Source organism: Pleuronectes platessa, chromosome 14, assembly GCF_947347685.1.
Source record: "Pleuronectes platessa chromosome 14, fPlePla1.1, whole genome shotgun sequence".
NCBI classification, from domain to species: Eukaryota; Metazoa; Chordata; class Actinopteri; order Pleuronectiformes; family Pleuronectidae; genus Pleuronectes; species Pleuronectes platessa.
Window position 1 is genome coordinate 1,728,949 of NC_070639.1, and position 11,901 is coordinate 1,740,849.

Sequence of the window (11,901 nt, forward strand, 5' to 3'; positions counted from 1 at the left end):
AGACAGCAAAGTAACACGTGTTCACACTTATATACACTCTGCATTAAAAATAACCCAGCCCTTCTCTTTTATTGGAATGTATACTGATGCAGTGGTGTGAGACAAAATAGGTTGGGTTTCGGTTGTTTCTTGAGTTACCTGACAAGTAACACTTCAAAGGGTCATTTCTGTTGACCGTGTTATGGGTGAATAGGTGCAGATGTTTCTGCACAATCCAGACAGATATACACTAAGATTTTACATGTTGTTCCTAAGTGCCCCCAGGTATGTTACCTACTCATTGTGGGAACTGTTGTGTTTCTCTCTTCTTTTCTCTCTTGGGCTCAGTCCAAAATAAAAAATCAAATGCATTGCAATCGGCTCATTAGGTTCAATTGTACATTGTCTACACAGTGATTAATGTGCACTTGATAATAGCCAAATGATAGTGAAGAGTATAACATTGTTAATGGGCCATAAAGAAAATGATAACCTTACAATATAAACACAAAGGAATCTCAATGCCAAAACAGACTGCAGCATCAATGGGTTACTCATTCAGTTTTGTTTACAACTCACTGTTCAATAGGATCGAAACAAATTTTGTATAGCTTAAATTAGTTGCAAACTTACCTATGTTGTATGAAAAAAAAAACAATTGCACAATCTGTGTGGAAAAACATGGGAAATCCTCTGACTGCAGTAGGCCAAATTGCAGCAATATTCCACCATAACATAAAATAAACATATTTTAACAATTTTCCACACCCTGACTGCACACTCATTCTGCCTAATACTCTGTTTATTCACTTCTTTCCTACTGTTCATGTTGAGAAAGTAAGTGTATTTTCAAACCTGAAAAATCCGAGCCAAACTTCATGTCCTTGTTACATTGTTTACATTTGATCTCAATGATCTGATCTGCGCTTTGGTTTCGTATCGTTTCTCTGGGGCAGCTGTGGCTGAGGGGTAGAGCGATCCTCCCCATGCTGAATTATCTTTTGGCAAGATACTGGACCCCACATAGAAAAAAATAGGTATGAATTCGTGAATGTGTTAATCTTACTAAAGACTTGTCATCATGTGGGTTGCTTCTATCTATACCTGATACTGGGTGCATTTAACCCCATATGGGTCTGTTGAGTGCAGATGCGATGTGATGCATGCTGGACTAGACACAGTATGAACCTGAAACATTGTAGGACAAGACAGCTACAGTGAGACGGGTCAGTTGTTTTTTCAGCTGCCGCAACTCATCTTACAACACAACTGATTGACTGAAAGTTTCACAGACAAGCAAGACATGTCTTAGATTTTTATTCTATGAAGTTCAGATCCATAATTAAGGCTTGAGCACTGACAGTGGTGAGGCCCTATAGAAATAGCTATGATTATCAGGCAGTACCAGAAACGGTGGGACACTCTTTATGGTAAGGTCACGCTGAGGTACGACGCTTCTTCTTCTGTGACATTAGGACTACAGCGGCTATGCCGCCATCTACTGCATCGGAGCGGACTTTTATTCCTGGTTTTTCAGGGATGCTGACCACATTTTTTGTGATACTTTTCACCAAATGGTGAAAAACTTATGTCAAATATATAGTAAAAAAAATAATATAGTATAGTTAAGAATTCGATGATTATAGGACATCTCCTACCCATAGCTAACGCTGCCCACCGATAGCTTCGGGACGAGACCGACTGCAGCCGAAGATCGACGGAAAATACCGACAGCCGCGGTGCATGTTGGGAATCTTTAAAGTCGACATTCCGCCATCTTTCTTTACATAGCAAGTTATCAGGACAAAACAATAACCATTTCCAAATAATAATTTAACCCAAATAGATCTGCTAAAGCACGTCCATTTGGTCAGATATTATACATAACACCTTCAAGAAGGAGCAGGTTTGACGGACTTGTAGATATTGTGCACAGCCGCTCGGACAAAGCAGTTTGAGAGCGCTCGACTTGTGGAGGTGGACAACATGGGCCGCTCCCGGAGCCGCAGCTCGTCCAGGTCCAAACACTCCAAAAGCAGCAAGCACAGCAAGAAACGGAGCCGGTCTCGGTCCAGAGACAAGGAGAGGACGAAGAAACGCTCCAAGTCACGAGAATCTAAAAGGAACCGGCGCAGAGAGTCTCGTTCAAGGTCTCGATCCACCACAACTTCGTCCCGCAGAGAAAGAGTAGCCTCGCCGCCGGAGCGCCTCGACATCTTCGGCCGGACACTGAGCAAGAGAAATGCCCTGGACGAGAAGCAGAGGAAGGAAGATGAAGAAAGAAAGACCGAAATGGAAAGACAAAGGAAGATGTAAGCATTTTTAACGATCTATAACCCTACCCGAAGGGAACTGCAATATGTGCTAAGCTAAATGCTAGCACGGCTGCGTCCAGCTGTACAGGCAACGTTAGCTCTTAGCTAAGTCAATGCTAACAAGCTAGCCGCCAGAGCATGCTAACATCAGCTCGTCTCCACAGAGCCATGACTACAAGGGAGAATAGTATCCTTTACTGAACACGCAGCCACTGGGGCCAGCGCCCCTCTTGACTTAGATCCTACCCCCCAGTTTTATTTCTGCTACTGACAAATGCAAACTAAACTAAATTCGTTTGACTATTGAGTCATAACATTCACAATTTGTGTAGATTTGGTGAACTTCTATTTTATCTCCAAATTAACCTAGTTTTATACTGCTCAATTCTTTTAAATTAGGTTTTTATTGGAGTTTCATATGGTAGTGATTTTGTTCAACAACAGTAATCAGTTTTCAATATTATGTTCTAATGTATCAGTTATAGCTCTCACTATTAGATATTGAGCTTTTATGGTGTTGTCGCAGCAAGTCTTATTAGAATATATTTTTGATACTCTGAGGTATTCACTACAAATATTTGATGACAAACTGAAAAGGTTTATATGCTGTTGGCATGCAGTAAAGGATGCTTTTAGTATGCAAGTTGGTCATATGGCCTTGAAGCAACGTTCTACCCCAATGTAAATAATTGTCTGAATGTGCATTCCAGAGTGGATTAGCTGCTTAAGGATGTACTGATAAAATTATAAAACTGTAATCTGCATTGTAAAACAATTCAGTGTTTGCCACACGCAACAATCATTGTCTGGTTATTGTTGGTCAGCAAAGCTGCTATTGTGGAGGTGTGTGGGGTAGCCAGAGGCACAAAGACAACAGAGTTGAGCCCCTGTCCCGACACCTTGCCTTCTGCGTGGCTCTTTTTATTCATTCATGTGTAATAGCCACAGGGCCACTTACCCAGGGAGAGAGGAAGGACATGGTCCTGGGTTGTGTAAGATCTCTGGTTTCCCATTGCCTGACTGGATGCAATTTAAAGTAGGTTGTGTGTAAACAGTTGTCAGTAGCAGTTTGAACACTCCACCCAAATCTGTGTTTCCTGTTCATAGTACAGTTTGTGCGTGTGTGGGTCAATTTAACAACACTCTAAGTAGGTATGGTGGATGACGGGTGTCCATCTGCTTCAACAACTGACTTTGCTGCCGAGTCTGGTGGGTTCATTGATAATTGATTGGTAAAGGGCTGGGGTCTTGGAATACTTGGACTGCACTGGGCTGTAATTGAGCCAACCTTCAATGTGGTTTTACATGCGTCAGTCATGAATGACATGTTATTGGGTAACAGTGACTATGACTGGTCAGAAGCATAACTTTTCGCCCGTTCCACTATACCACTTGCTAACTGCAGTCCATCCAGGGGGAGAGGCGGTGGACTAGTGGCAGAAACTTGGACTATGGGCAGAAAAGGTCTCTGGTTCATCTCTGGTTAGACTCCACGGAGAAACAACAAAAAGACGAACCTGGATTGATCTGTCCAAAAATCAAAGAGGATTCTCCCTACCCTGTCTAGTGCCCCTGAGCAAGGCACCTTACTCCCCCAACATCTGCTCCCTGGGCGCCGTACATGGTCGCTCACTGCTCTGTGTGTCCTGCACCAGATGGGTCAAAAGCAGAGGTTAAATTTCCCTACTTGCATGAGTGTGCCTGTGCATGTCTGCATGTGTTTGGGACAAATAAATGCATCTTAATCTTAATCTTAGGTGTGTTTCACTGATCTGTGAGGCTGCACCTACTTTTATTTCAGCATTTGTCATAGTTCTTCTGCAGTTTTGCCCCATATGCACCTAACAGCAGTGTTGCACTGCTACAGAAATATCACCACACTGCAGAATATTTATTTTATGAAGGGACAGCAGAAAAGAAAAGAGGGCTGCATCTTATTATCTTAAGACCTACAACATGTTGTGCTGTGGTGGCTTGACATCCCCATCAGTTCACACACCTGGGAATAAACCATAAAACGTTGCCACCATTTGATAAAAATAAAATAACATTACTATAAGAACAAACACTGGATAAATGTTGGCAATGAAGCAAGGAAACAAACTCAGGTTATCATTTGGTGAAGCTAAACAGCCCTGAAACTTGAAGTGAATATTGCACAGTAATTTGTCTAGGCGTTTTTTTCTTATTCACTCCAATGAGAATCTGTATCTTTCATAAAGATGCTCCCCAGGATCCTCTAAGAACGGTGATGTCATGTTTCAAATGAATCGATTGGTCAGTGGGTGGAGATTTTATACTGGTTAATCTTTATCTCTGACTAGCAGGTTAGCTGTCTAGCATAAGTTGCCATGGTGATTTACCCCTTGCCAAGTGAAAGAAGTTTGTAGTACCTGAAACCCTGAACTAAACTTGGAGTTACCCCGATAACTGCAAATCCTGTCTTGTAGTACAGGCCATTTTTTCACGTAAAGGCACTCATGTCGTCCTCTGCTCTTCTCAGAATCCCTCTTTCATTATTTATCCTTGATTATCTAATTTGCTGTTGTAGGTCATAAAGAGGCAGCAATATTAAAATCTTTTAACCATTTAAAACGCCTTGTAGTAACGAGGGATGTCAGGATTAACCGATTTTACCAAAATCCCGGTTTCATAACCGTAAGAATTTTAAAAACTACGATATTCGACTATGAAGTCCTGCCTCTCGTGAATCACATTTTGTTTGTATGCAGAGCTTGTTTGTGGGCGAAACTGAAACATGAAACAATAGTTTAGAAGATATAACTGATGTAACAGCCTTATATCCACCAACGTTGGCCGAAAAACTCCATCTGAGCAGTTCAAAGCGAGAGGAGAAATCCTTGTGTACATTTTAGTTTCTGGAGCAGCAGGTCAAAGTATTTTTTTTTTTTTTTTTAAATAAATAAATCCATTTATTTAATGATCACAATCATATAATACAATAACAGTGAAGAGTGGTTGAATCGTTTTTATTTTATTTAGTTTTATGCCAAATTTTTTAATCTCACTTTTTAGATCTTGACAGATTTACATAGGGGAAGTTTAATTAATGCCTCTTCCCGTTCAGTTGTGTGTATGATCATACGCATTTAATCAAGCATTTTGTCTTGGCGACAAATTTGACGTTGAACTTTGTACTCAGGACCTAATGGTGAGGTTTTGCAATCAAATCGGGAGTGACCATAATAACCAGCAACATTATGGCCCTGTGGTCGGCCCTGCTGTGACAATTTTAGTTATATTTGTGTCTCTAGTGTGAGGGCCAATATATGGTAGGTTAGGTTTCAAGCCTAAATTTCCTTCAAACAATCCCACTGTGTTTCTGCTCTTCCTCCTCTCATTTTCTGTCTCTTAATCTGTACTCCAGTCGGCAGCTGGAGATAGAGGAGAAGCTGATTGAAGAGGAAACGGCACGGCGAGTGGAGGAGCTGGTGGCCAAGCGGGTTGAGGAGGAGCTGGAGAAGAGGAAGGACGAGATCGAAGGGGAGGTTCTTCGACGTGTTGAGGAAGCAAAGCGCATCATGGAGCGGCAGCTTCTAGAGGAACTGGAGAAGCAGCGGCAGGCAGAGTTGTCAGCGCAGAAAGCTAGAGAGGTAACACTCGGTCGTTTGGAATGCAGCCCCTCCCTTCCTTCCATATCTGTGCAACCCCTTACCTCCCTTTCCCGATGTCCCTCCCAGTCACTTGCTCTGACTTTCTAAGGGACATGCAGATATGGTGGGGATTGAGGAACCCCATCTCCCCTTTTCTAAACGTAATCCAGCCACGGTAAAAATATTCATTGCAGGGAGGGTACTCGCAGAGCCTGGAAGCCTGACTTGGTTCAAATGAATTATCAATAATTTTCACACAATATACTTAATATAATATATTCAGTAGGTGGAATAATGAAAGTCTTAAAATCAAGTTCTTTCAGTAGTTGTGTTGTTCTTTTGGGTTTTGGCTGTACAAACTGATCTTTGCACCAGCCCTACTTAATATCAGTTATCAGTCTAACTGTAACTTTCTCATTTGTGAAATCAAAACTTTTGTGCAGGAACATCCGTTATTCAATGGGGAACAGGCTCTCAAGCTTTTGCATGGGGAAGCTAAAAGTACTGGATTTTTGGTTTCACATGCTTCATACTTAATGAGGGTATGTGAGTATTATCTCTGTTAAATGTGGCGACTCAAGATTTCCTTGTCTGCCTGTGAGAGTTTGCTATGGCTGGGTTACAAAATCCACTCCTTCTCTAATTTGGTTTGATCTCTTACTTTCATACCTTGAAATATCTGTGCTGATGAGAGCAATTATTTTGTAGAGACTTGACTTTAATCGTCACTGGCCATTTTTATATATTAATAAAATTAATGAATTGCCTAAAAAATGCAATTTTAAAAAAAGGAGGAAAAAAAATGCCACAATCTTATTTCTCATTCACCGTGTTAGCCGGCAGTTCAGGTAGTAGAAAGAAGGCCAATCCTTTTTGGTCTTCATAATAAAGTAGTTGAAAGAACCCTCCTAGGCTTTTTTAACATTAATATGAGCTCCTTTCCTTCTTTTTTCCCCTTTTTGAACAGTAAATGAAGACATCTGTCTGACAAACCCTGTGCCCCTCCTCACCAGGCGCCATTAAGAAAAAGGGGTTTGTTTATACAACAGTAATAATGTATTATAAATGAGAGTGACAGCTAAATCCTAGTGACCCCGACTTGCATACGGAGCAGCCAGTGGCTCAGGACTATCGGGGGGGGGGGGGGGGGGGGGGAATGTAGTCTGGGTTTGCCATCTTTACCGACTTGGACTATCTGACCCCTATCCCATCTTTTGCATTGCCACTACTCGCTCTTCTCTACAAATCTCCCACCCTCCATCCTGGATACGTTTATGGACGTGGTCGTTACCTTTAGCAAAGCTTTTCTATTACTGAAAGGTCAAAGTCAGACTAAAAGCTTTAATGGATCAACAGTAAATTAAGAGTGAAATCAAATAGGCATCTGTTTTGTCTTTGCTCTAGACATTTTTCCTTCTCTGTAACTCTCACGTTGAAGTTAACCTTGTTGTGTAGAAATGTTTGTTTAATTCAAAGACAATTTACAGGTTTACACGTTTTTTTTATTACTCCCTTACCTTCTCTTTACCACTCCCTATTTTGAGAATCTTCAGCCCTGAAAAGCATAATGATGGACCACTACATTTTCCTCTTTCCTCTGAGAAGTTGATCTTTCTCTGGTCTAACCTTTATCTCCTAATATACAAATTTTCTTCAGATAAAGAGCCTTTTCTCCCAAGAAAAAACAATGTACTGTGTTTTTTTTTCAACTCATGACTTGCTTCTCCTATAGGGCTGCTGTTAAGTTTGTAATTGTTTTTTGTAAATACATTTGTGTTTTATTTTGGAAACACAACTCACCACCTTCCTAACTAGCACCTGAGCTGGCCTGCAGCCTTTCAGCTCATCTGTGACTTGTGTCCTGTACTGTAAGTGTACCGTGGTCCGGTCCTCCTCAAACACACACAGACACCTCTTTGTATTCTACTCTGAATCACTCTTCTATTGCCTTGGTGGGGACTGAACCACTGTTAAAAATAAAAAAAGAAGGTAAATCAGAAAAAGAATGCTGCAGGCACAAGTTAAGCAGTACAGAGATCAGAGTAATAAAGAGGAATGCCGAGGGCGCGGTATGGCAGAACCCCCCCATACCTACTTACCCTCCCTCCCACCCCAGGAGCGCTTCTCTGTCTCTGCAGGGGCCACACAGTCCGGACGACAGTAAATATTCAACCGTTTAATGCCGAATGGTTTCACCAGTTGTGTAGGTACACAGGCAAGGAAAATGCGTAGGTATACGTGCATTGGTGAGCCAAAACTATTCCCTCCTTTATTTGTATCCTTTGTTCTTGCATATAATGTTAAAAAACAGCAATTGTTCTTTCCTCTAGATCGTATTGTCTGTCAATGATATCTGTTTCTGTTAATGAATGAGTGGGTTTCCTCCAGTTTGAATTCTTGTTTTTAAATTTGAATGTCTTTCACCGTAATCCAATGAGTGCCCTAGGTGGGGCTTGGATTGTATATTTTTAGGAAGGTTTTAACAGTAGAGGTAAGGGATAGAAGGTTCATTGTTCGTGGTTTTTTTGCCTCGTCTATTTATTTTACAACCAGACAGGCATCATGTGCGAGAGGCTAAACTAACTTCTCTATGGTGTAAAGAATTTGAGGTGTGTCTGCGTGTGTGGTTGTGAGACAGAGAGAGAGACACACAATTAGAGGGCAAGTGTGTATGTATGTACAGAAAGTGGCTGTAATCTTTTCATGCGCTAACATGGCACCGTGTCACCCATCTAGGAAGAAGAAAAATCTAAGCGGGAGGAGCTGGAAAAAATCCTGGAAGAGAATAACCGCAAGATCGCCGATGCTCAGGCCAAACTGGTACGCCCTGCTCTGTGACTAGCAAAGCTGCTGTTTTAGTTTTTTTCCTGTTTTTAGAAAACACACTGAATGACACACTAACTGTTTGACCAAATTATCCCAATCACATTCAGTGATTCCTGATGCCACTTGCTATTTAAACAAATCTACAGTTGGTGTAGTAAGAAAAACAGAACCCCCATGTCTGATTTATTCACTTTTAAGGTCAGGTTTGTATCTTTCAATACAAATCTTTTATATAAAGGAGGTCTTCCGTTTAGTGGCTTTAAATTGATGGTAATTAGCCATGGTTAGATTAAAGGTTTGTATGTATGCCATGTACGATTAACAGTGTTTTTTGCTATCTTGATTTGGACAAACTGAAACTGTAGAAAACAGCTTCACATGTAGGAATAGAAACAGACTGTAATACTGTCAGCGGTTGGTGGACATTTGTTTGAATGTCATTCTTTCTATCCTTATCTGACCTTGTTTTTATGCTGTGTTTGCTTTGTATGTTTTTTGACAGGCTGAGGAGCAGTTGCGTATTGTAGAGGAACAGAGAAAGATTCACGAGGAGCGTATGAAGCTGGAGCAGGACCGTCAGAAGCAGCAGAAGGAGGAGCAGAAAATAATCCTCGGCAAGGGCAAATCCAGGCCCAAGCTCTCCTTCTCCCTCAAGGCCACTGAATAAAACTGCTCCCCTGCTGTCCACATGTCATGCCCTGCCTTCATTCCCATCCAGCTCTCCTTCATCATTTGACCCCAATCCTCCTCTGTTGAACGCTCGCTTCGTTTTGGAAGTGCTGAAGGAAGGCCGAGGAAAGGGGTTCAAACAGACCATTGTGTTAACTTGCTTGTCCCAATGAAGCCCCTTGTCCCTCTCTGGCCCTGAAGAGGAGTGCTCCCTCCACCCTTATCATCCCTATGGCACAGAGGACTTGTTTGCTTTTTTTCAGTTTATTTTCATATTTAGGGAACTTGAACTTTTGATGTAGAATGCTATAACTGATCCCTTGCTCTGCAAGTCTTAATTTTGGTGTAATGGTGAACAACTGTGCACCTGTACTCTTCTTACATGTCAGCAAACTACAATATAGTGCCAGTCCCTGATATAGAAGATGTCTAGTTTGTGTAGGTCAGCTAACTGTAAAAGCTCATGGGCAGCCTGGGAGTGGACGGGTTGTTTTCCTTTTTTTTTCTCATCAAATAGCTGAAGTGGTTGACATAATGGTGACAAATCACAGCACAGCCTTTCAAAGTTAACTTCCCATCCAGCTGACAGGTTTGTTTCTTCCACCTTACTTCCTGTGTATATGTGATCGGATCACCATAGAAATCCACAGTTTATTTTACTGATATACCGCTAATATTATTTGTCACTAAAACATTAACATGGCAGCCTGTCCAGAGAGGATATGTAAAGCTTATGTTAGATTTGAAGTTGCTGCATTGCAAGTGAACTCAGCCTCGACGTCCAAGCTGCCCATGACTGAACCACAAACCTTCAGCAGGATATGTGTCCCGTCTATGATAAGTGGGCTTGTGGGTAACCGAGGAGAGGGGATGCCTCCTGTATGATGTAATGTTTTTAGCCTTGCTGTGATGTGTTCGCTCCCACCCCTCTCAAGTAAAGAGTGTGTTAAGAAATTGATCCCCAATTACACAAGGTAACGTTAGAGTCATGGTAAATACTTGAGCTTTGTTTAATCAGACTCAGTGGGAAATCAGTGAAATGCACGAAAACTCCCAACTATAGACTCGATGTTCTGTCCCTGAACTTTGTTGTAGTAAATGAACGTGGCAATGCGCCTCACGTGGTAAGTCTTGATTCGTACTGGATGGACAAGTTCAGGTAAGATGAGGTTTGAGCTTAGTGTGAGTGTGTGAGTGAATGACTGTGTGTGAGGTTGTGACTGGGGCTGACCTCAGGTGGGTATAAGATGTAATGAGGGATTTTGAATTTATCATGTAATTTCCCCCATTTGTTAAGGGACTGAACAGTTGAGTAAATCCATTGAATGCCTATGTTCTGTTTGTGATGTTCTTAATTCACTGATAACTCTTCACTATGGGTTTAACTACAATACACTAGTTAAGGAGAAGTGGGGAGTCAACTGAAATTATATTAGACTTAAAGTTTAGTTTATTTATAGTTTCCTTTGAGATAATAAAATAAACAGCAGTTTGAGCTGTACAGGAACAGATTTGAATGGTATCGGTGGTACTCTAATACATATACACGTCCTCTCATGCAGAAACAGCTCATCGTCTAGTTAAATCTAGAAAGTCTACATTAACAAAGCAGTGTGAGTTAGCAGCTCCAGCCTCTGGTGTTTCGTGCATGTGAAGCCTTGGGTGAAGGATCAACTTAAACCCGCCTCAGTCCTGTGTTTACTGCACGGAAACAATTTGATCGAACCATTCAAAACACCTCAACATGTAGACCGGTAATAGGCGAGTGACGCTCGACATTTCTCTATGATGAGGGATCGAACCTACTTTTTAGAATAAAATCGCAGCCAGTAAGAGCTCAGCCCCACCGTCCATCACGGACCTCCGTCAGAGAGGCCGAGGAGGATGATCCATGCTTGGTGCCGCAGCGCTGCTGAATAAACATGCTCCTCCTCGGCCTGTGCGGACCACGGTCATCCGCTGATGTCCTCCAACAAGTGGCCGTAAATAAACGAGCAGTTTATTGAGTAAAACGGCTCAAATACAGCAATAATCAAAACTGTTTTAAATGGAAATGTGCACCAGCTGATAGAAAGTAGAAGGAAAAAAGATTTAAAACAAATGTATAGGTTTTATAAAATAACGGGATTTTTGCGGGAAAATATCGTTCAAATTTCTGCTGTATACTTTCAACGGGTAAGTTGAAGTTGATTCATCAAGGTTTAACGTTAGCAAGAAAATGTTCGACTAAATGTTAGTAACATAAAAACAACTCAGCTCAACTAAGTCTTCCCTGTGAGTGAAGTACTGTGTGTGCGAGTGTTTCTTCGGCCTGATCTCGAGCCGGGTTGACTGAGTTGTCTCAGCCTCTCAGAGGCAGGAAGAAAAAGGTTTAAAAATAAAGACACTCGAGCTGCTCCGTCATACACAGTTTTTTCACTACATCATTTCAGGACACCGCAAACCTGTGGAACTTAACATGGAACTGAACTGCTGTTGACGCAATTTCATAAAACCCA

General features: G+C 41.6%; 2 protein-coding genes across 3 annotated transcripts in view; one reads left to right on the forward strand and one right to left on the reverse strand.

Annotated features, from left to right (window-relative positions):
• LOC128455795 (uncharacterized) overlaps positions 1–11,901 on the reverse strand; it is a 304,659-nt gene that overhangs the window by 72,103 nt on the left and 220,655 nt on the right. The window lies entirely within an intron of this gene.
• On the forward strand, positions 1,725–10,735 carry arglu1a (arginine and glutamate rich 1a). The gene is made up of 4 exons (XM_053439661.1): positions 1,725–2,291; positions 5,683–5,908; positions 8,645–8,728; positions 9,237–10,735. The coding sequence occupies exons 1-4, from the start codon at positions 1,966–1,968 to the stop codon at positions 9,399–9,401; spliced, it is 801 nt and encodes a 266-aa protein (XP_053295636.1). The 5' UTR covers positions 1,725–1,965; the 3' UTR covers positions 9,402–10,735.